A 25,360-nucleotide genomic window follows, 5' to 3' on the forward strand; every position below is an offset into this window, starting at 1 on the left:
CGGGAGAGCCTGAGCACCAGGTGAAGTGCTCCATCTTGTCTCACCATCACGTGACCATTTCACAGAGAGGGAAACTGAGGTTTGGAGAGGGGACAGGACTCGCCCCAGGTCAGGCAGCAGCGAGCTGTGGAGAGGTCCTGGCTCAGCAGAGACCACGTGCGTGCCACTGCAGCTCGCCAATGCTTAAGACCTCCCCGTTCCTGCCGGACCTCAGTTTCCCCCACTGACCATCGGGGGCACAGACTGGATCTTCCAGCTTCCGGCTGACTTGAGTGTTCCAGGTTCTAGAAGGCCCACATTCTAGGTCTGCTGCTCCATCTTCCTCCTCTGAGTTCCGTGATCCCGCTTCTCTGGTCTGGATCACGGGGTTCTACTTTCCAGGTGCTGTGTTCTGGTGTCTGGTCCCCAAGTTCACCTCTCAGAAAGGTCTGCAGCCCAGGTAGGTTCTCCGGCCCACATGCTTCATTTTCATTCCCTGTATTCTCTCCCAGCCCCCAGCAGTCGGGGCTCACAGGTCACCACCTGGAGCTCCGGTTCCGTCGGCCCGCGGGGCTGCTTTAGGGCATGAAAATAGTTGGGGAGGCCTGTCTCAGGCCCCAGATCACTGGGCTGAACGGGATACTGGAGATCATACTCACAGCTGGGCAGGAACCCCCTTCCCCACTCTTCCCTGTGTCTCCAGGACCACGTTTCTGACCACCCCCAGCCCTTCTGGCTTCTGCCCCCACCAGTCCGCACGGCGACAGCCCCCAAGATGGCACTTCCCGAGGACAGAGACCTTGGGTCATTTTTCTTTGGGGTCAGAGCCTGACTTCCTTAGTGGGTGTCTGTTAAACACTTGCAGAATGAATTAACCAGGTGTGCCCGGAGTCCCGGTAGGATTACACACTGTCACAGCCTCAAAGACCAGAGTTCACATATGACAGAGATGCTCATGCTGTGTGTGCGTGCAGGTGATGTGCACAAAACACGTGCTCAAAAACACAGACACGTCACACCCTCAAGTCAGCAGAGCTGTGCCCCTGGCACCTAGCCTGGGCCCTGGCACTTGGCTGAATGACAGGTGACCAAATGAATGGGTGCTCTGTACTAGGTATATGGGGGAGACGGAGATCGAATCCTCACCCAGGATCAAGGCTCAGCTGTGATTCCAAAGACCATTTCCACAAGGTCGAACTTGACTACATTGTAGGTAGACCCCCTGGAAAGGCACTTCGGGGCCGGAGTCAGTAGGAAGACAGTCAACAGTGCTATGCACCCACCTGGGCACCCGGATGGAGGTGAAGCAAATAGCCCTAGGGCCACCTCTGGCTGGGAGGGGCAGAGGGCAGCCTGGGGTGGGGTGGGGTGGGGTGGCTTTCCAGGTGGAGGTGGGAAGGTGAGGGCCCTGAGGCCCATCCCACACGACAGGAAGGACAGCAGAGGTTTGAATGAAATTCTGGGTGTGCTACTTCCCAGTAACCCCAGGTCTCTCGCTGACCCAAATTCTGAGAAAGAGACACATAGGCTAAGCTGTCTGCCCCAGGCACGCCTGTTCTGGGGGATGGGCCCGGGGCCAGGGTCCCTCTGGAAGCCACTGACACTTGGTGACCCCAGAGTCTCATGAATGGGGAGCTGGCTGTTCTCAGGGCACCTTTTCTTAGACCTCTCTCCTTTACATGGTAACTTCATTTTTCTGGCTATAAAGGTTTCACCTACAACCTAGGAAATGTGAAAATCACAGCGAAAGAAGGGTAATATCACCCACCATCCCTGGCCTAACATTTGGGCCTAAGTTCTCACAGGCTTTTTTTCCCGTGCACCTTCTTGCTAGAATGAGCTATCGATGTGGATTTCCTGCCAGCTTTTGGACAGCAAGCATTTTCTCTAAGGAGCTTTGTCCTCCACATGGGAAGACCGAGTGCAGACCTGAGCCCTGGGGACTTTGCTCTCCTGGGCTTCTTCCCATCCCCCTCAGACCTGACCTGGATCCTGCAGACAAATGTTCCAGCTGGGGACCGGAGTGGGGGAGGGGTACGGCCACAAAGCCCTGGGCTCTCCTCTTACAAGACACAAAGGGACTACCAAACACTCCCCAGGGTGCTCTGGGTCAGTCCCAAGCACCTCGGGCCTTCAATGGTTCCTCTGTGAAATGGACGTGTTTGGCTAGCTCCCCAGCATGGTCTCCTCTCTGGGCTGCAGGGACAGTTGCCTGAACTGGGCTGCACCTTACAGCTGCTTTCCCTGTCCACTCCACTGGCATCTCAGATCAGGCCCTCAAGGTTCTCAGCATCTTGTGGAGCAGCCAGATGGAAATCCTGTCAGGGTGGGTCAGCCTGGCCCTTGGGGTGGGAGTCAGGCAGGGCTTCCTGGTGGGGTCTTAAAGGATGAGCCAGCACCTGCCAGGAGAGGAGGGGAAGGCCACTGCAGACAGAGGGATAGCATCTGCAAAGGCCCAGCGGCGGGGCGGGGCGGGGTGGGGGTGGGGGAGGTGTGTGTGGGGGAAGCCAGCACCTGGATTCTAGTCTGGGTGGGGTGCTGGTGCATTTTGCCCTCCCCACATGCCAGTGCCTGGAGGCAGACCACAGAGTCTGTTACATCCCCCACTGGTGGCTGTAGGACCACTGTCCCTACTCAGGTATGGCCCCGAACTTCCGTGACAGCAATAACACGCCAGGCCCCACAGCAGTCCTGGACACCCCTGAGAGGGGGTTTGCCTGGGGGCCCTTTGAGGCCAGGCTCTGTGGTTTAATGGCTCTGACAGAGGTCATCCCGCACACACAGAATGCCCCTGCCCCATTCCCTGGACCTCTCTGCCGTGGTGGAGGAGCCTCACACCCTCTGCTCTAGTCCTTATGGCAGGTATGACCTTGGACCCGTCACCCACACCCTGTGGGCCTTGGCTCAAAGACTGGAGACTGATCTGGGCTGTTCCAAGGTCCAGATGGGACCAGAGCTGGCTCTGCCTGAACTGACCACAGGGGTTCCCAAACACCTACTATGTGCCAGAGCCCTCAACACTGCCTCTTTGTTTCTCTCTCCCGCCAGGCCGGAGGCAGGATCTCTTCCCACCACCGCCCCTTACAGACACAGAAGGCCCCTGGATGCAGGTTTTTTGACCCTGGGATGTGGGCATAGGTGAAAATGTAGAGCCACACCTCCAAGCCACAGCTAGAACCAACTGAGATAATGTGTTACTGCCTCAGAAACTGTAGAGTGCAGACTCATTTATTTTTTTTTTCACACAATGGGCAAGGCCCCGTTCTGCAGGACCCCTCCCAGCTGTGTGACCCTACTAAGTCACCTGTCTAGGGCTCAGTTTCCATTGAACGAAATAAAGATTACATCAGCACCCCCTCCCAGGGCTCCTGAGATACTGAAATGAAATCAAGCAAGAAAGCACCAGCCCCTCACTCCCATCCGAGCCATAAATGAGTTCGGACCATTAATATTCACGGTCCTCAGAGATGGCCCGGAAGGCACCTTCTCCATCTTTTGCTTAAACCGGCCAATCTGCACTGCTTCCGGAAGTGGCCCTCACCTGTCACACGACCCATCACCATTCATTAAGCAGTTAAGAAACAGTCATCAAATGCCTTTTGCATGTTAGGCAAGGTGCCGGCCCCCAGAGAGTGCCTGTGTGCCCAGCCTAGAAGCCCTACCTGTCATGGGCAGCCCTCCCTTGTTCCGCCTTCCCCGGCCACCATCGCTCACCCACCATGATTCCCCCAGGCTGTGTTCCAGGCCCGGGCTAGCAAGAGCGGGGCCGCGATCGACCAGTCCAGAGTATTACACAAGCTCTGTGGGGTCTGTGGCCAGTTGGGACCTGTTTCCAGAAGGAAACAGCGGCAGCAGGTGCCTGGATAAAGGCAAATTGGGGCGTGGGGGGTCAGTGTGGTGTGGTGTGTGCAGAGCTGGGTTAGGGTAGCAGGGGGCAGAGGCTGAGAACACAAGCGGGGGCAGGGTCATAGAGATCTGGGTTAAGGGCAAGGGAGTCTCTTAAAGCAGCCTGAACTCCACTGGGCCGGGCAGCGGTTCTGGGAGTCTGCAAGCTCTGTATCCCCAGGACAACATTTTAAAATCTGGGTTTCCAGCCCCCTCTCCCGTAGTGGGACTCTGACTCAGCGGGGTGTGGCAGGGCCTAGGAAGTCTGTATTTTCCCCAAGCCGCCCAGGTGAGGCTACACGGGGCTTCCAGAGACAGAGCCCCAGGACTATGGGGAAGAAGGGAGTGGCAATCAGGGCCACAAGGAGGGTGGCCTGGAGGCCAGGATACCAGTGACGTGGTTATCTTGGGCGTCCAGGCTTCAGAGACCGTTCCCTTTTGAGTGACTGAGGGGTCTATCCAAGGGGCCCCATCGGGCTATGGGGGTCCTTCAGGCTGGATACAATCCCAGCCCCACCACTTCCCGGCCCTGTGCCCCGGGCCCCAGGCACCCTCAAAGTGCCAAAAGGGGAGAATAATAGTACCTGCTTCAAGGGAAGTTAGTAGGCATAGCTGAGATGATGCCGACAAAGTGCTTGGCCCAGCGCCCAGCACATAGTAAGTGCTCGATAAATAGCAGCAAATTATTATGACTCAGAGGTCGAGGTGGGGTAGAACAGCCTGGGAAGTCATCCATTCTGGGCCCCAGTCAACCAGAATCCTGGAGACTGCCTCTGGCCACCCTCCCTTGCTCAGACCCCAATCTGAGCTGCTGCTTCTGGGAAGTTCCCAGCCTGCTAGGAGAGGGCAACTGGAGGGCAGACCCCGAGGAGGCCCCAGCGTCAGAGCAGACTCTGGCCTCCTGCCTTGGCCCTCACCCTGCCCCTCCCAGGGGATTCCTCCTTCAGCAGGAGCCAAAGTCTAGAGCCAAACAGGCTCTAAATTCATAAAGCAATGGAGTAATTAGGGTGTGTGAATGATTGTTTCCATCTTTATTTTTCTAGATAAAACGAAAATAAGTGGGCCAACAGGGGAATTTCCACTTGGGGCGGTGCAAGAAAAAGTATTTTGAGACCCCGTTAACTTCCTGGGTTACAGGCAGTGCTGTGGGCCCATGTCAGCCCCACTCTAGACCACAGGTGGGTGGTCCACTACCCTTCCACCATGCCTGCTTTCAGCCCCGCCCAAAGCCTCACTTCCCTTTCCCTTCTGGCAGGTGTGGCTAAGCAGGGTCCCTGTGACCATCCCTCCATGGTGTGAGGATGCCCTCTGGAGGGTCAGTCTCCTCCCACAGGGATGGAAAGGGAGGAGGAATGGGTAAAAGAACAGGGATGCTCCCTGGGGCTGAAAGTCATTCACTCATTCATTCATTCTTTCATTCATTCAAGCTCCTATAGGATAGGGAACTCACGGCCTAGTGGAACACGCCACAGCAAACACACTGAAGAAAGAGAAGTGGTGCTCTGCCCAGCCCACAGCAAGGAGCCTCTCTGCACAACGAACGGATGCTCAAGCTGAGAGGCAAAGGATGGGTGGTCATTAACAAGACAGAGCCTCCATTCCCCCATCTGCAAAAGGGATTATCACAGTACCTCTATCACAGGTCGTTGTCCAGATGCAATGTTAGCTACTAATATTTTTATGGACAGGCAGGGTGCACACGAGAAGGGCTGCAAGGCCAGAGAAACAGCAGAAGGGGAGGAGGGTCTGTGGGATTTGGGGTGGAGGCTTTTGAAGGGTGACAGAGTTTCAGGGCACATAGGAAGAAGTGGGTGGAACAGACATTCAGGCAGAGGGAACAGCATAAGCAAGGGAATAGAATCTGACATTTGAGACCCGTCTGGACCCTTTCTCAGAGCTCTGTCAGGTTAACGCTTGGGATCCAGTTAGGTCATGCTGTGCAGACAGCCCAAACCAGGCCAAGGTCAAGAGGATCCAGAACAGAAGTGACGCAGGGTCAGAGGTGCAGAGGTTCCCAGGAAGGGAGGACACCAGTCCTCCTTCCCCTCTGCCCTCCATCTCACCATGGGTTACTTATTCAGAGTGGTCTCTTGTCCTGGCCTCAGCCTGTCGGATGCCTCCCTCTCTCAGCTACAGTATGGCCTGGCAGCTCTCCAAGTCTCTGGAGCCTTCTCTCCTTATTCAACCATCATTTATTAAGCACCTACTGAATGCCTGGGTGCTAAAGCTGGCATGGACCAGCTCCCACTGCGAGATGGTTAAGCTGTTGGTAGCCTCAAATGGGCCTTGCTGGAAGATTTACACCATGGAAACCTGCCAACGCTGTTTATCAGGTACCTTTTTCTCCCAGAGGGCCTGTTGCCAGCACACCATTGCCCCCTGCCCAAGCAACGGACACAGAAAGGCAGGCCCCCGCCTATAGGGACTCACACACAAGAGGAAGACGATAGCCTACTGGAGCAGGCTGTGTAGTCTTCCAGGACGCAGGGGTGAACTGGGAGACCCATTCTGGAAGAGGGGGCATAAATGCCCACTAGAAACTGAACCAAGCTGTTCAAATAGCACTAGTGTGCCTCGTTCCCATTTTACAGGCAAGGAAACAGAGGCACAGAGAGGCAGAGTCACCAGTCCACGTTCACACAGTAAGAAGTGGCAGAGTTGAGATTTGAACCTGGGCCACTGGATCTGGAGTCCTTGCTTTTAACTTCTGCCCTTGACTGTCCCATGGTGCAATTATTGCAACGCCCAGCCCCCCATCCCCCCAACCCCAGCCCCCCAAACACACCCCTAAGCAGCCAGCACAGTGCTACGCAAGACCATGGAGGCCCGACTGGTTTTGCTGCCCAACTAGATTCCATTCTCCTGGGGCTAAGGTCTGTGTCCTCTCCACCCGTCTGCCCATGACAGTGCCCCTCGCAGGAAGATATTGTGTTTGTTGGTCTCAGTGTCTGAAGAACCTTCTGGAAGGGAGCCCTGGTCCCCCATGTGCAGGGCTAGGGCTGACTAGGAGGAAGGGGTGCATCGTGCAGCATGGAGAACAAAGAGGCTTTGGCCTTGGGGAACACAGCAGGGTCCGTTGAATGCCATGGCTAAGGTGCCCATAGGGGCACAAGGAGGACCACCCCGCCCCGGCCGCCACCCACTGCTTCTCTCTTCTTCCAGAATAGCATGAGCACATGGACTTGCAGTGCCCCCAGCCCTGGCTTCCCTGGGTCACATCCAGCCCTCACAGGATCCTCATCGCCACAGGGTAAATTGAGACTGGCCCACCAGCTGACATCAATGCCCCCGTTTTCCAGGTAAACATACTGGCACAGCGGCCAAGGATTTCCCGAGGCCTTCTCAGGTGCTGGGCTCCCTACACTCATCACCTCATGCAGACCTCCCCACAACCCTGTGGAGGAGTCTCCCCGTTTGACAGATGTGGACACTGAGACTCAGAAAGCGGGCTTGCTTGGGGTGGTCCAGCCACCGGCAGATGTGAGCCAAGCAGCCCTGACCACAGCAGGGACCCTGGGCAGACTCCAGAGGGGCTGCTGAGCCAGATGGCAGCACTGCCGCCCCATCAGCTCCTCGCTGTCCTTGGGAGCTTGCTTGGGCCAGCTCGCTGGGATGGCCTGACACCTCACCTCCACCTGGCCCTCCTTCCCTTCGTTCACGTGGGTCACTCCCATACCTGACCAGCCCCCCCTTCCACAACTCTCCACCCCGACCAGGCGCTCACATCTCACAGCCTCTGCTCCAGCCATTCCCTCTACCTAGAGTGCCCTTCCCTTTAGTGCTGAGCAAGCCAACTCTTCCAGCAACTTCTCTCTCCTCCCTGGGCTGGCAGAACCTCTTCCAAACTTTCCCAAGACCCTGTGCCTATCTCCTCAGCACCCGGAGGCCTGGATCTTCAGTACCTGCCCTGCCCGGGGAGGTGACCCGCCAGTATCCACAGCTCCCCATCAAGGCAGGTCAGGACTGGTGTCCCAGGAGTGGCAAAGAGTGCTATGGGGATGGGGCAGTGCCAGTTCTGGGGAGCCATGGAGGGGTCTCTCTGGGGTAGTATTCCTGCCCACAGGCCTTCAAGGGAGTCTTCCAGAGCCAGGAGAGTCACATGACCTCCAGCTACTAGAGCTGGCTGAGACCCACCTCTGCTTCTCATGGCACTCCAGCTCAGGTGCCACCATTCTGACTTACATCCAAGCTCCCCTCCCCAACCCAGCTTCCAGAACTCACTATTTGCAGATATTGATAGAGCCCTCCTCCAGCCAGGTTCCCTTCCCCACCCTTCCCAGTGCAGTGAAAAGCAACTGAGCCTCGCCACGCCCCCCCCCCCCAACCCCAACTAAAGGACTAAGGGTGCTCTCCCCACGCCCCTCTGCCTGGTCCAGACAAGCAGCCACAGTCCCAGCCTCCGCTCCCGCCCTGTTCCAGGACCCCCAAGCTAGAGGCTTGGGGAGTGGGGGGGCAGAGCTCACAAAGAGCCTTTTGAGCCCCTCGCGTAGGGGATGCCCCTGCCCAGGCCTAAGGAGGGGATCTAAGGCATGAGGCTTTGCCCTCCAGGGCCTGGGAAAGGTCCTGGGGCCAGCCTGGATGGGGGAGGGGGCATCAGAGCCCAGTAGTCTCCCTGGAATCCCGCCCCCACATCCTTGTCTCTAAGCCCCCAAACCCTGTTCCTGGGGCTCCCACTCCCGCACCTAGGGTGACGCTCAGGGAGGGAGGGGGCTGTGGGAGCCCTGACGGCTTGGCGGGGTGGGGGTTGGGCCGGGAGCCCAGAGATGGAGGCGGAGGGTCAGGAGTGCGGCGATGGAGGGGCTGCGGCTAGGGTCACCCTGGACGCCAGGGTCAACTCACCCATCTCCAGCCTGGTCTCAGCAGCGCAGGCAACAGCGGCAGCGTCGGCGATGGCTGCGCGGCCCTCGAGGCCCCAGCGGGGAGATACTGGCGTCTGCTGCAGCCTCTCACCCCAACTCGAGCTCCTGCAGAGTCTGGGGCGAGCGCAGGGCATCATGGACCTTGAGGCCCCACGCCCGGCCCACATCCCCGCCTCACGCCCCCACCTCCACCCCTCCCGCCTTCCAGGCACCGCCGCCAGGCTGCACCCTGGGACGCGGCGCGGGGGAGGGGCCCCCCCGGGAAGGGTGTGTGGGGCGAGAGGGGTGCCAAGGGGAGGCCGGAGGGAGCTAGGCGAGAAGAGGTGCCGGCTCCCGCCAGGCTCCCCGGCTCCGGACCCCACCCCATTCCCCCACCGGAGCCCCCTGCCCTTTGTTCGCAGTTCCCCTGTAGGCGCGGGGCCCTACAGTCTCCCTGGAATCCAATAGTCTCCCTGGCATCCGGCCCTCACCTCTCTGTCTCCACGCCCCCAACACCCGGGCCCGGGGCTCCCACTCCTGCCCCAAGGGTCACGCTCAGGGAGGGAGTGGGCTGTGGGAGCCCTGACGCCGTGGGAGGGTGGTTGTGCCGGGAGCGCGGAGATGGAGGCGGAGGGCCAGGAGGAGGGCGTGGATGGAGGGGCTGCGGAGCGGGGTCCCTAGGATGCCAGGGTCAACTCACCCATCTCCAGCCTGGTCTCAGCAGCGCAGGCAACAGCGGCGGTGGCGGCGGCGGCGGCGATGGCTGCGCGGTCCTCGAGGCCCCGGCGGGGAGATGCTGGCGTCTGCTGCAGCCTCTGACCCCATCTCGGGCTCGGGCGGAGGCTGAGGCATGCGCCCGGCATCGCGGCCATCGCGGCCCCGCGCCCGGCCCATAGCCCCGCGTCCCGGCCCCACCTCCACCCCTTCCCGCGGTCCAGGCACGGCGGCCAGTCTGCACCCTGGGACGCGGCGCGGGGAAGGGGCCCCCCGGGAGTGGCGTGTGGGGCGAGAGGGGTGCCAAAGGCAGGCCTGAGCGCGGCGAGCAGAGGTGCGGGCTCCCGCCTGTCTTGGCAGCTCCGGACCCCGCCCCACCTCCCACCGGAGCCCCCTCCCCTCCGTTCACAGTGCCCCGCTGGGCCTGGGCGTGGGAGTGGGAGCCCAACAGTCTCCCAGGCATCCGGCCCCCACCTCCCTGTCTCCAAGCCCCCAACCCACGGCCCCTGGGTTCCGCTCCCGCCCCTAGGGTCATGCTCAGGGAGGGAGGGGGCTGTGGGAGCCCTGAAGGCGTGGGGGGGGGGGGGGGGGTTGGGCCGGCAGCGCGGAGTTCAAGGCCGAGGGCTAGGAGTGCCTGGATGGAGGGGCTGTGGCGCGGGTCCCCCGGGACGCCAGTGTCAACTCACCCATCTCCAGCCTGGTCTCAGCAGCAGAGGCAACAGCGGCGGCGGTGGCGGCGGCGGCGGCGTTGGCTCCGCGGCCCCCGGGGCCCCAGGCTGGGAGATGCTGGCTTCCGCCGCAGTCTCTCGTCCCATCCCGGGATCCGGTGGCGGCTGCAGCGGGCTCCAGGCTTCGCGGGCGTCGCGGCCCCGGCCCGGCCCCTCTCCCCGCCTCACGCCCCGCCTCCAGCCCTTCCCACGGTCCAGGCACGGCCGCCTGGCTGCACCCTGGGCCCCGGCGCGGGGGCGGGGCCCCTCGGGAGGCGCGCGTGGGGCGAGAAGGGTGCCGAGGCGAGACCCGAGCGTGGCGAGCAGAGGTGCTGGCTCCCGCTCGGTTCCGCGGCTTGGGACCCCGCCCTACCCCCCACCGGAGCCCCCTCCCCTCTGTTCGCTGCGCCGCGCTGGGCCGGCGGACGGGGGCTTTGGAGCTGTGGGTACCGTTGACAGTTAGGCTTCTGTGCGCATGCGCAGTGGTTGCCTCTTCTGAAGTGCGCAAGCGCGCTTGTGTCTGGCGGTATTGCTTGTTGCCGGTTACTGAGAAGTGGCAGCTACCCAAACCCGGATCCTCACTGCTGGGGTGTTGTGGCCAGGCGGGTTTGGCCTGTCTCCGGCGCTAGTGTTGGGCTCCGGAGGTAGTGGAAAGGGAGGGCGGGGTGAAGTCTCTGTGGAGCCCGCAGGCTTCGCCATGAAGAGGATTTGGGGGTTCGGGAGGGAGAAGGGCATGTCGCCCTTGGGCTCCGCTTCTGGCTTGCAGAGGCAGGGCAGGGGCGTTGGGCAGAAGAACAATAGAATTGACAACTTGCTGCTGGGTTACCATGTCCAAGACAGAGATCTCAGAAAGATCCACAAGGCTGCCTGTGTGGGCAATGCAGCACAAGTGCAACAGATTCTGTTCTTGGGGGAAAATGGCGTGGATGATAGAGACAAGATGAACAGGTAATAGGGGCTTGGAGGCTGGCAGGGAGGAGGTGGGACGGACCTGGGAGAAGAGCACACCTGGCCTAGCTCTACCTGTGCATCCGAGCCCTCCCTCAGGGGGCTGGGTTCCTGAGGTCCCGCTGCCCCTCGGTCGTGGGAACCCTACGTGGTCTAGCACCAGGCCAACAGCGTGAGCGGCAAAAACAAAGTCTTCAGCTGCCCTGGCACCTACCCGGTAATTCCTGAGCAGACCACTTGACTCTCAAGTTTGACGTGATTTACCCAAATTTCAATAGTAATACACACGAAATTAAGTGTCGACAACATGTTGTTTTTAATGGACTCATTTTCATACCATAACGTCACAGAAAAGCGCATAATGGGAGAAATAATTCCTGTAATCAACTTCTGGGCTAGAAATTCTTGGGACAAAATCCAGTATCCAGTTTATGTCTGTGTACACTTAGGTATGTGTGCTATTTCCTGAGGAACCTTGGAAGGACATTTTGAAGTGGAAGATGGCTCTGAATAGGAGGACTCCTTTTTCTCAAAATGTGTACCCTTCCTGTATTTGTCAGTGTTAGGTAAAGCAAATGAAAGCATCCTGGTTTTAAGAATTTTGAGCTACACATGCTCTTCTTGTGATGTCATTAAGGAAATTTTTGGACTCACTATCTTGTACATCTGAAATTGATAGAACACTGTATGTTAACAAACTGGAATTAACCTAAGAACTTATGTTTTTATATAGGAGGTAGATTGCCCTTCCAGATATCAAAATGTACCTGAAATTTCCACAAATTATTCATTTACACACAGCTGAAAAGACAGATAAAGGAGTGGTGCAGAGTAGAACATGACCAACGCTCAAATATACATAAGACTTTAGAATTTCATACTGGTGACATTTCATATTAGTAGGAAAAGGTGAACTATTCGTAAGTAGTGGAGAAACAGCCGATTTGGAGAAAACTTGTTAGAATTTTATCTCCCTAAATTAAGTTCCAGATGGGGTATCAATTTAAAAATTTTAATAGGCAAAATAAGAAAAGTAACAGAAAAAAATCCTACAAATGCCTATTTACCCATCCTAAGAATGACTTGAAAAGCAAGACTTTTGGGGGGTGCCTGGGTGGCTCAGTCAGTTAAGCCTCTGACTCTTGATTTTGGCTCAGGTCATAATCTCAGGTGTTCATGGGTTCAAGCCCTTCGACGGGCTCCCTGTTGTCAATGTGGAGCATGCTTGGGATTCTGTGTTGCCTCTCTCTCTCTCTCTCTCTCTCTCTCTCTCTCTCTCTCTCTGTCTCTCTCTGTCTCTCTCTGTCTCTCTCTGTCTCTCTCTATTTCTCTCTCAAAAAAAAAAAAAATTGGGGCCCCTGGGTGGCTCAGTCAGTTAAGCGGTCTGACTTTGGGAGTCATGATCCCGTGCTTTGTGGGTTCGAGCCCCGCTTCAGGCTCTGTGCTGACAGCTCAGATTCTGTGTCTCCCTCTCTCTCTGCCCCTCCCTTGCTTGCACGCTGTGTCTCTGTCTCCCAAAAATACATAAATATTAAAAAATATTTTTTTAAATCAAGAATTCTGGAGATTGATTTAGCAACATAAAAAACTAAAAGCCTCTATCAGAAAATAATATTATTAAAATAAAAGACAATGCACTTGCAAATATTTACAACATATTTGTATCAGACAACAGAATCTATCTTCGTTTTACAGGGAAGTCTTTGAAATCAAAACGAACAAAAACCTGTAATTTGAAATCGTGCAAAGTATTTCTTTGCATATCTACAAGGGACCAGTGGACATAGGGAAATATAGTGTCCCTGGGAAAAAAGAAATTTAAGTGAAAAAGGGACTGAAATACAGTTTTCCATCTACAACCTTTGTGAAAATAGAGTGATGGTGCTTATACTGCCGCTAAAGTTTAAGTTGTTTTCGACTTTCCAATAGACAATTTGGTGTAAGTACCACATTTAAAAAATATGTATTCCTTTTACCCATCAATTTTATTTCTACTAAAATATCTTTAGGAAATCACTAGAGATAAATGACATACATTTTGCTTTTCTCAGCACTATTTAAAATAGCAATGTATTAAGAAGAACTCGTATAATGGCTTTTATAAGTAAATGTCATTACATCCATAAGATGGATATGTGATCATTGAAAGTGGCATAGATAATAGATATACACAGAGATGCAGAGCTGTGCTTTAGTTGATCACTAAGTGAGAACAAAAATCAGTGTGATCATAGGTACACACAAGCAGACTACGGTTTTATGTTAAGCCCAAAAATGCACAAAATGTGATGACATTTGTTATTTCTAAGCCTTTGTATTTACATGCATTTTTCTTTGCCTTCAAAGAAAATCTGTGCTTTCTACAGGAAAAGGTGTATAAAGGTCCTATTAAAAGTTTATTATCAACAGAAAGGGTTTATTGTCGTTGAAGTAATCCTGGAGAAGAGCAAGAATATTGATCTTATATACATAAAAATAATTTCTCACTTTGTGTTAAAAAATATTTTTGGATGTAAAATAAGAAAAGTGAGTTAATTAAAATGTTTTTTGAGGATTGGCATATTTGGACAACTTTTGGCCTCTTCAGAAGTAAAGGGAGTATTTTTATTTGCACTTGTAGATTTTATTATGCACATATTAAGCATATACATATGTTTTCTGTTATAGGTAGCTTTATTATGTGTAATAGGTAAATGGTTTATATTAATCATGAAAATAAAATATATTAGTTGTGTGCTTATGAAAAAAATAAGACTTAGCAAATATAAGTGTTTATTTACTGTTTCAGAAGTATGCTTTCCTTTATATACCTTTCTTTAAAAATATTGAACTCTCCAAATGTATTTATCCACTCTTTGCATCCATTTATTTATCACCTAGAACCTGCACATATATTATTTAGCGGACATACTCTACCCAAGATCCTTTTGTTCACAAAGACTTCATTTTGCACAGTATGAGCAAGATGAGGAATTTTATTTATTTATTTTCTAAAGATTTTATTTTTTTAAGTTTATTTATTTATTTTTTGAGAGGGATGGGGTGGGGTTGGGGGTGGGGGCAATGGAAGGACAGAGAGAGAGAATCCCAAGCAGGCGCCGTGCTGAAAGCAGGAACTTTTCCAATACACTTTTCAAAGAGTCCCAGCATGGGGCTTGAGCCAGTGAACATGAGATCGTGACTTGAGCCCGATCAAGAGCTCCACGCTTAACAGACTGAACCACCCAGGTGCCCCAGCTTTTATCTTGTTTACTTTATGTTTTAAGTGTTATTTATTGTTGAGGGTGAAAGCATGAGCAGGGGGAGAGGGAAAGGGAGAGGAGGGACAGAGCATCTAAAGCAGGCTCTGCACCAGATTTTATTTTTAAGTAATCTCTATACCCATTGTGGGGCTCAAATTTACAACCCTGAGATCAAGGTCCTATGCTGTACTGGCTGAGCCGGCAAGGCACCCCTAAGATGAGAAATTTTACATTGAAGTATTAGGACTTAATCTCAATGGGAAGTTTTCCTCCTTCCTTTCAAAGTTTCTGAAGATAGAAAATTGTAAAAGATAACCTTTACCTGCCCTTCTGAAATTTATGAGAGTAGTAGGTACTAATATTGATCACTGGAAATACTTGATTTTCGTACAATCTGTAGACCTCAATATTTAATAAAATGAGCTGTTCCTAGTCATTGGAATCCTGAGTTTCCTGTGGCTTAAACTTTCTTGAGAAGCAAAGTAAGAAGTCCTTAAAAAATGTTTTCCTTTTGTTAATTTAGTCCTCTTTTCCTATAATGCTTTTCAGAACTAAAATTTATTTAAGTGCCAATCATATGACTAGAACTGCAATAGACCTATTGTATATACCATCATTTCACATAATGGAAGACACCAAGATTCTATGATGTCCCACTATTTTATATGCCAATTATTTTTTTAAAGTCCTGCCATTTACAGTTGTAAGACATTTTGAGTTATAAATTGCGTTCCAATGTCAGAGATATTAAAATGTGACAAAATGAGCATCTTGGAATCATTGAAACGCAGTATTCTTGCTAATCCTTAAAACATATCTGCAACGTAGGTGTAATTGTATCAAGGTACCTAACTGAAGTGTTGTCTATGTAAAGCAGTAGTAATGGTAAAAATTATATTATCCAACAACTATTGAGATGTTATTTGTGCTAGGAGGTGTTCTAAATACTTGCATAGATCCTCATTTAAGCATCACAACGAGGTCTTGTGAGATAACTACTCAGTATTTTATTTCATTTCATTTCATTTCATTTCATTTCATTATTATCTTTTTTTTTTTTTTTTTTTTTTTTTTTTTTTTTTTTTTTTACTAATCTCTACACCTATGTGGGGCTTCAAACTCACGACCCTGAGATCAAGAGTTACATGCTCTTCAGACTGAGCTAGCCAGGTGACACAAGACAACTACTATTTTTATCCCCTTTTGTTGAGGACATTGAGGATAAGTCTAAGCAATAACTAGTGAGTGACAGAGTTAAACTAGGATTCAAACCCAGGTGGAGCTGAATCCCCAGGTCATGCTCTTTCTCTTCAAACAGGCTGCTCTTTTATTAGTGTGATGAGTAATCACTACTAAATATTGTACTTTCTCCAGAGGAAAACTGAATCTTTGTTTTGGAGGCATAGGAATAACATGCTACTTAATGTTTACAATTTCCTGAATTAACTGCAAGTTTTGAGAGAGTGCACTATCATTTCCTAAAAAGTCCTCTCACTTTTTTAGGACTGCTCTCCATTTGGCCTGTGCCAATGGCCATCCAGAAGTGGTGAGCCTCCTAGTAGAGAGGAAATGTCATCTTAACCTCTGTGATCATGAAAACAGGACAGCTCTCATGAAGGTATGTAGTACCAGCTATGTCTGCCTGAGATAGATTTGATGTCATTACTTAGAATGAAAATGAAATTATTGCCTTGAAACAAAACGAATTGGTGAAACCTGTGGCATGCTTACTTTAAATTCTCAGAATTTACACTCTGTTTCTTGGCATATCACTGACAGGCCGTACAGTGCCAGGAAGAGAAATGTGTAAACATACTATTGGAAAATGGTGCCGATCCAAATATTAGGGATGTGAGTGGCAACACTGCTCTCCACTATGCGGCCTTTGGTGATAATATATCCATAATAGAGAAGCTGCTGCTATACAATGCGAATACTGAAGCAAGAAATAAGGTAAAGAACGAATTTATACAGTATTTGAAATTTTATATATATACGTGAATATTTTAACCACAAAATGTTTTATTTCACACACACACACACGCACGCACGCACACACACACTCACTCACTGAATTCTATATATCAGGCCCTGTCATCATGGAAATAACTCCAATGCCAAGTCAGGGAGGGCTAGAAAAAAGTAGTGCCCACAGAAAGGGCAAAGTTGTATCTCCCAGCCACCCTTCCACCCCAGAAAGAAAATGTTTCCATTAGTGCCTACAAGTGGATGGTAGTCTCAGAGCCCATAAAGGACTAAAGGTCTAGAGGGGAGTGAGGTGACGATGGAGGCTGGGTGCTATGCAGGGGCTTAGGCAAGGGGTGCTGCTGGGGATAGGTGGGAGGAGGAAAGGACACCCAGACCCAGCAGGGAGAGCTTGGATGTGTGCAAGTGGGAGGAGAAAGCAGCAGGTTGTAGGTGCTGGGCACTGCAGGCCCCGGTGCTCTGAAGATGAGGGCATTGGGGTCAGGTCATGTCTTGACATCCACCAAAGGCATCTACTTGTGTTGGTAGCCACTCGACCAGCCATGTACCATGTTGGGGTGTCCCACTTCAGAGAGTAGCTCCTGCTCAACCTTGTGTAGCTCCTCAGCAGGGTTGTAGCTGTACATGGGGAGTAGATGATGGCCACGCTTGCTGGCCCACCTGCCTTTTCTTTGACATGCATTACCTCTCACTGCTGAAGCCCCTAGAGGAACACCCTTGGTTGACACGGGCAGGGTCAATTTTACGTATTCGGAAGTTCAAGGATTCCCTGAATGAGAATATTTGGCAATAACTTATTTATCTAAGATTTCTCCTTTCTTTCTTTCTTTCTTTCTTTCTTTCTTTCTTTCTTTCTTTCTTCCTTCCTATTATTTTTTATTTATTTTTGAGAGAGAGAGAGAGACAGAGACAGAACAAGAGGGGGAGAGGGGCAGAGAGAGAGAGGGAGACACAGAATCTGAAGCAGGCTCCAGGCTCCCAGCTGTCAGCACAGAGCCCAATGCAGGGCATGAACTCATGAGCCATGAGATTAAGACCTGAGCCGAAGTTGGATGCTCTACCAACTGAGCCACCTAGGCACCCCTAAGATTTCATTTTAAATAAGGATACTTCTAAAGAAACAGAGAATACTGCTTTGTTTTATGTATTTATGACAAATATTTATGAAAACAATATATTTGTTAAAGGTAAAACTTATTTTGTTTTCAAATATTTTTCCCATCCAATTTTTTTTTTATTAGTGAAAAACAACACAGGAAAGCAAAATTTGCCCTAGGTTTTGTCTTAAAACTCAAAGAAAAGAAATGCATTTTACAATAAAAAATATTGCTGCTGTTGACAAGTTCCTATTTGATAAAAAAGTGATTTATAAAAATGGGATTTATCTTTTATTGGCCAAGGCTTAAGAGAAAAAAGGGGAAAGGAGGGAGCAGTCAGAACTAAGTGGGCCAATTTGGAAATTTGACAAGTGAGAGAAAATAACAAGAAGAGGTTGTTTGTTTTATTGTTTATTTTTTTCCCTTCAGTTTATATGTTTAGTCAAGGAGTCTTCAATTTTTGAGGGGAATAATTGTTACTTAGGGAAAGAGTGAGTTGTAAACCTGCCTAGAGACCAAGTGTAGGAGGACTCAGAGGAAATCAGATTGGCAGTGAACAGGTGGTTGATTAAGTGGGCAAGGAGAAGAAAGAACAAATAATTAACTGTCATATAATCCTATTCTGGCAGAAACAGCCACTTAGGTAAGAGTCTAAACTCTGCTCTGAAATCTAGAATATCTTGATGGGAAGTAAGAAGTTTAAAAGTAATGCAATCAAGTTGCATTTTGACTTTACATTTAGTCCCTGTTCTACCTCTGCTCAGGGAAATTAAATGCAGTTTTGATAAGTCATTCTTTTGGCTAAATCTTTAAATGATAGAGGGAGTTGGCCACATAGATGAGACTGATGTGATTGTCTGCTGCACCAGCTCTCAGCTAGAATTGTGGTGGTGAATCCCCGTGCCCTGGGGAAGTTTCAATTTTTTTTTTTTAACAAGCCTAAACTCTCCCCTGAAGAGTTTGAGTAAATCTAGTAACATGTATACATAGACATGGATATTTAGAAATATTTTTTTTGAGACTGTGCTACAACTCTTGGTTAAGAACTACTGGGGTGTGTGGGTGGCTCAGTCGGTTAAGCGTCTGACTTCAGGCTCCGGTCATCATCTCACAGTTCACAAGTTCTAGCCCCGTGTTGGGCTCTGTGCTGACAGCTTAGACAGAGCCTGGAGCCTGCTTCATATTCTGTAGTCTCCCTCTCTTTTTGCCCCTCCCCTGCTCGTGCTCTTTCTCTCTCTTCCACAAAAAGTGGACATTTAAAAAAAATTTAAAAAAGCTAACTACTGAATGCAGGGGTACCCAGGTTTTTCGGTTGATTAAGCATCTGACTTCCACTCAGGTTGTGATCTCATGGTTTGTGAGTTCGAGCCCCACATTGGGCTCTGCACTGATGGTGCAGAGACACATGAGAATCTCTCTCCCTGCCCCTCCCCCACTCGCTCACGCTTGCTCTCTCTCTCTCTCTCTCTCTCTCTCTCATATTCATAGCCATTTGGTTATCACAAGCAGTGTTTTCCTGATTGCAATAGGAGAAAATCTTCAATCTTCTTTATTAGTTGAAGCTATGTGACCGACTGTCTTATGATGTCTGTTAAATTCATATAGCCCTGGCATAATCCAAATGGTAGTTTTAAACATGGAAATGTAGTTAGTGACAATACAGTTGAGAATTGTTTTCATAATTTAGTTTCAGCATAGTTGTGAACTAATTTGTCTATTTGATTAACAGTCTGGGAGAATTAAACACAGATAGATTGCGGTTTTAAGAAGCATTGGAAAAATTCTTAAAGTGGGTGTTACGAGTCTTTTTGTTGTGATTCTTTTAGACAGAGAGAGTGTGAGTGGGGGAGAAGGGCAGAGGGAGAGAGGGAGAACCTCAAGCAGGCTCCAAGCTCAGTGCCAAGCTTGATGCAGGACTCAGTCCCACAACTCTGGGATCATGACCTGAGCTGAAGTCAAGCGTCAGATGCTCAACTGACTAAGCCACCCAGGCTCCCCTCTTATGAGTCTTTTTTTTTTCTTGTTTTTTTTCTTTTTTAATTTTTTTTTTAACATTTATTTATTTTTGAGACAGAGAGAGACAGAGCATGAACAGGGGAGGGGCAGAGAGAGAGGGAGACACAGAAGTGAAAGCAGGCTCCAGGCTCTGAGCCATCAGCCCAGAGCCTGACGCGGGGCTCGAAATCATGGACCGCAAGATCGTGACCTGAGCCAAAGTCGGACGCTCAACCGACTGAGCCACCCAGGCCCCCCTACCCTCTTATGAGTCTTAATAGCAATTTTTATTACATGTTGGGGCCTAAGTTTTTGCTAAAACGTGATACTGATACTTCAGGAAAGATTTACATACAAATATTTGCTTTATGCACAACCAAAATACCCGTGGGCTATTGACTAAATTTGGCCCCTGGATGTGTTTCGTTTCCTCCATAAATTGAGTCAACATTTAAAATTATGACACTCATGCAGAAATCTGGATTTCAGACACTTCTTATAGAATCATACCTGGAACTTTGAGCCCATACTACTGTTTGGTATGCATTTCAGCGGCTGACCTTTTTATATGAGGTATGTGTGTCTCCAGTTTGCTACTGTCCCCACTTAGGTTCTTCACTTACTCGAGTCACCTACTTTGCTTTCATAAGCAATGCGTTTACAATTACTGTTTTATTATATATATATATATATATATATATATATATATATATCATATATGTGTGTGTGTGTGTGTATATATATATATATAATATGTGTGTGTGTATATATATATATACACGTATATATCATATATTTGTGTGATATACACAAACACATACACACACACATATTTATACACACACATATATACATATATATGTATATATATATACATATATACATATATACATATATACATATGTATATACGTATATATGTATATTTATATAAATATACATATATACATATGTATATGTACATATGTACATATGTATATATGTATATATGTTTATATATATGTATATTTATATATATGTTTATATATATATATTAGACTGTGTTAATCAGATCTCTTTTGGACACACATATATACACATATATATGTATATATATATACATATATACATATATACGTATATACATATATACATATGTATATACGTATATATGTATATATATATAAATATACATATATACATATGTATATGTACATATGTACATATGTATATATGTATATATGTTTATATATATGTATATTTATATATATGTTTATATATATATATTAGACTGTGTTAATCAGATCTCTTTTGGACACAAAGAAACCTTGGTAATTTTTTTTAAAGTTAATTTTGAGAAAGAGAGAGAGAATCCCTAGGAGGCACTGGGTTTGAACTCATGAATCATGAGACCATGACTTGAGCCAGAGTCAAGAGTCAGATGCTTAACTGACTGAGCTACCCAGGCGCCTCTGTTTTATGGTCTATTTTGATAAAGATTTCAAGGTTTTCAAGGCAATCCATATTAATTTATAATATATATTTTGTATTTTATGTTAGTGTCTTCGGAATAGGATTGAATTTTCCAAGTTAGACTTTCTAAGTTGTTTTTGTATTCTATTCATTTTTTAATGTTTATTGATTTTTCAAGGAGAGAGAGCACGTGCATGAGTGGGGGAGGGGCAGAGAGAAAGGGAGACACAGAATCCCAAGCAGGCTCCAGGCTGAGCTGTCAGCATAGAGCCCAATGCAGGGCTTGAACTCACAAACCATGACATCATGACCTGAACCGAAGTCGGCCTTTTAACTGACTGAGCCACTCAGGTGCCCCATAAGTTAGTTTGAAAACAAGACACTTTTTCCTTCTGTGTACTATAAATAATCGTATTCCTGGGGCGCCTGGGTGGCTCAGTCGGTTGAGCGTCCGACTTCGGCTCAGGTCATGATCTCGCTGTCTGTGAGTTTGAGCCCCGTGTGGGGCTCTGTGCTGACAGCTCAGAGACTGTAGCCTGCTTCGGATTCTGTGTCTCCCTCTCTCTCTGCCCCTCGCCCGCTCATGCTCTGTCTCTCTCTGTCAAAAATAAATAAACATTAAAAGAAACAAAATTTGAATAATCGTATTCCTATTGGAATATTTGCAAACCGTATTAGATTAATCATGGTTACAGTTGAATAGGTTATGCCCATTGCAGACAATATTCTCTTTCTCCTCAGCATTGTTCCCTAAAAATGAAAATAATGTAGTCACTTTCATTATGCTAAAAATGATCTGTATAAATCAGTGTTTGAGTTTTTATTGATAAGCCATTATATTTTTATTTCCGATTTATAGTTTGCCTAAAATATAAAGTAAGTAGCTATTCCAGTGGAAACTGGAATACAACTAGAATACAAACAGATTTTTTTAGAAGTAGATACGTATTAGGGTCCCAGGATTATTATAATTGACAATAAAATTTCATATGGAGCTTCCCAACAGTTAAGATAAAAATTTAGCATTTTATAATAGGAGAAAGCCCATGGGCTATTTAATATTAAGTAATCAAAGTTCATTTGAAGCTTAACTCTTGGAGTTCTGAGCCCATGTCCTTAGTGACCCATTTGGAGCAGCGATGCCTTATGTTGACATCTCGGATGTCAGTGGATCCTGATACCGCTGACAGAAGACAAGCAAGTTTGTATAACTTGGGGAAAAGCTTCACCTTTATCGGAAAGCTCTCCAAACTATATCCCTGAAACTCTGATTCCTCAAATGTGAATGTTTGCCACAAAAAGGATTGTCAAATGGGGACTGAGCAGATTTAAATGGATTTCTGTAATGCCAGACATATAATGCAGTTTTATAATATTTCTCAAACATAGATGATCATGAAATCTTTCCAATGGGACATAGTACTTACCTTCTGGCAAAGTAGGTATTCTTTGGAAGGTAATTTAAGAAACACTAGTCCAGAGACCATCATTTAGGTTATTAATTCAGTAAAAGTACTTAAAGCATATACTGCTGTGTTTTGGAGTGTGGAGATATAGAGATAAGAAATAGCCCCTGCTCTCAAGAAGCTCTTGGTTTAGATAGGGAACAATAACTACAGTATACCATGATAAGTACTGTGATAGAAGCAACGATCTTGGAACCAGTGAGTGTTTGAAGTGAGTTTGGGAGAATGACTTCATATAATCTGTTGAAGGAGGTGGAGAAGGGCTATTTTATTAAAAACAATTTTTAATGTGTATTTCTTTTTGAGAGAGAGAGAGAGAGAGAGCGAGGGCAGAGAGAGAGAGAGAGAGAGAGAGAGAGAGAGAGAGAGAATCTGGAACAGGCTCCAGGCTGTGCGCTGCCAGCATAGAGCACAATGCAGGGATAGAACTCACAAACCCTGAGCTCATGACCTCAGCTGCAGTTGGTCACTTAACCAACTGAGCCACCCAGGTGCCCCCGTGGAGGAGGGCTATTTTAAAGAGAAGCAGCAGCAGGTGAAAGCACAGTGGTGGGAAGGAAGAGGCCATTTTTATTTACTTTTTGTATTATATGTTTCAGTTTAGAGGATCTTTTGTATGTTTTAAAATTCCATATGGAAAGGTGTAATTTTGTAAATTATCATTTGTTTTTGCTCTTTTACAGGATAACATCACACCACTTCTAGTTGCTGTAAATGAAAACAAACAGCAAATAGTGGAAGTTCTGGTAGAAAAGGCAGCAAATACACATGCAGAGGATAAATTAAAAAGGTGCAGTAGTTTTCTTTTAAACCTTAGTATGGTTCTAGAGTGGTAATAATTATTCAAGTCAGGAAGATTAACTTCAGAAGAAGAAGATTAATTTGTAATTATATAGTGAAAAATGTCAACACATCACCAGTTAGGTAGAAAGCAATTATTCTGACTGGGCAACATGAAGAACAGGGTATAGCAGAATTCATATTCCTTGATGATGTTGACTCATGTCATTTGCAGTGTTTATTTTTAAGTAGGTTCCATGTTCGGCGTGGAGTCCAACACTGGGCCTGAACTCATGACTCTGAGATCAAGACCCGAGCTGAGGTCAAGAGTCTGATGCTTAACCAACTGAGTCACCCAGTTGCTCCTGCAATGTTTTTTTGTTTGTTTGTTTGTTTGTTAGTTTGTTTTTCTGCCACGTGATTTTGTGTTAACTAAAGGGATTTCATTTTAGTTTTATAAAGGGTGGACTCTCAGCTCTTAATTTACTTAAGGGCACAATATTGGCCTTCTTAAACCTTTTATGGTATTTTTTAAACTTCTACTTCATAGAGGCACCTGTGTGGCTCAGTTGGTTAAGCATCCGACTTTGGCTCAGGTGATCATCTCATGGTTCGTGGGTTGAACCCCACATCAGGCTCTGTGCTGACAGTGCAGAGCCTGCTTCGGATTCTCAATCTCTCTCTCTCTCTCTGTCTCTCTCTCTCTCTCTGTCTGTCTCTCTCTCTCTCTGTCTCTGTCTCTCTCTCTCTCTCTGTCTCTGCCCCTTGCCCACACTCTCATGTGCACTCTCTCTCTTTCTTAAAATAAATCGTAAATAAACTAAAAAAAAAAAAATAGTTTCTACTTCATATACATTTTCCTTCAAAGATGTATATTGGGGTGCCTGGGTGTCTCAGTTGCTTAAGTCTATGACATTGGCTGTGGTCATGATGTCATGGTTCGTGGGTTCGAGCCCCACGCCGGGCTCTGTGCTGACAGCTCGGAGCCTGGAGCTGCTTTGGATTCTGTGTATCCCGCTCTCTCTCCCTCTCCCTTGCTTGAGCTCTGTCTCTCAAAAGCAAATAAATGTTAAAAAAAAAAAAAAGATGCATATTAAACATAAATAGGAGTTTTTGTGTCTTTTGGATGACACTTTTCTTTAAATTGCTTTTTTTTTCTTTTTTGAGTAATACTGATGTCGTTAGGTGATCTCTAATGATGATTAACTACTCTTACCAAGTCTCATCAGGTTTTATCCTTTTTCATGTCCAGTATATGTATTTTTTATTTTATTTTCAATTGGTAGGAGTAGAAAGATGAAAGATAACTTTAACTGTATAGACTTTTCCTTTAATGAGGATAAGTTATAGGTGGGTGATAAAGAAGGAAGAGATGTGCTTTAGATTCACACAAGACTAGGTTGATTCATAGCTTTCCTACTGGCTAGGTGTTGTGACCTTGGGAGTGTTACGTATCATCACTAAATATGTTTCCTGATATGAAAAGGAGGATAATAATATATCCTTCAAGGGTGGGTGTGCATAAATAATATTTTATATACATAGCATTTAATTTAGTGCCTACCATATGCTTATCAGCATCGTTAACTATAATTATGCCTATTTTGTTAGCATTCGCATTAAAATATTATCATTTTAAGCCTGCAGATAGTTTTTAATACTTACTTGACCTCTAGATGGCTTTGAAGTGCACTGTATCAGATTAAGGAAGACGTGGGGAATTAGTTTTTTTTAAATCTTTACCTATTCAGATAAGTGACCTAGCATAGTTTCTTGTTTATCAAACGACTTTAAATTAGCAACTCTATAATACATTACCCAAGTGGGACAAGAAGCTTCCTTTTTGTCCCTTCATTTTAGTCTTGGAGATCATTTACACAGATGAACACTGAAACATGTAAATGGTCGATTCTGAACAGATAGGCTAGATATTAACCTGATAAAGTATATCAAATTAGCTGTTTAAATAACTCTAAATTCCTAAGAGTGAAGTTATTCCTGTTATTTTAGAACAGCCTTCATGCTTTCTGTAAATTATGACTCAACAAATGTAGTCAGGCTTCTTCTTCAGCAAGGTATTGACCCCTTTCCTCAAGATGTATATGGATGGGCTGCAGATGAATATGTTTATATTAAGGGTTTTAATCTGTAAGTGTTTGTATTAAAATGCTAGTTATTACTAAACTGAGGTTTAAAATAATTTAACTGTTAACTTTGTATGTAACAGATGGGGTTTCGTAGTTTGGTCAGGCAGTTTTGGAATGGCAGTCGG

At 47.6% G+C, this 25,360-nt stretch overlaps 1 protein-coding gene across 1 annotated transcript in view; it reads left to right on the top strand.

Moving 5' to 3' along the window:
• Nucleotides 1–10,614: 10,614 nt before the first annotated feature.
• Nucleotides 10,615–25,360, top strand: part of LOC145715479 (ankyrin repeat domain-containing protein 26-like) — an 89,115-nt gene continuing 74,369 nt past the window's right edge. The window contains exons 1-4 of the mRNA XM_081795673.1: nucleotides 10,615–11,071; nucleotides 15,817–15,931; nucleotides 16,093–16,266; nucleotides 22,992–23,098. Of these exons, the coding sequence (XP_081651799.1) occupies nucleotides 10,821–11,071; nucleotides 15,817–15,931; nucleotides 16,093–16,266; nucleotides 22,992–23,098 (647 nt within the window). The 5' untranslated portion in view covers nucleotides 10,615–10,820. The remainder of the gene's footprint in view (nucleotides 11,072–15,816; nucleotides 15,932–16,092; nucleotides 16,267–22,991; nucleotides 23,099–25,360) is intronic.

Source organism: Panthera onca, chromosome A1 (assembly GCF_046562875.1).
Source record: "Panthera onca isolate mPanOnc1 chromosome A1, mPanOnc1 haplotype 2, whole genome shotgun sequence".
Lineage (NCBI taxonomy): Eukaryota > Metazoa > Chordata > Mammalia > Carnivora > Felidae > Panthera > Panthera onca.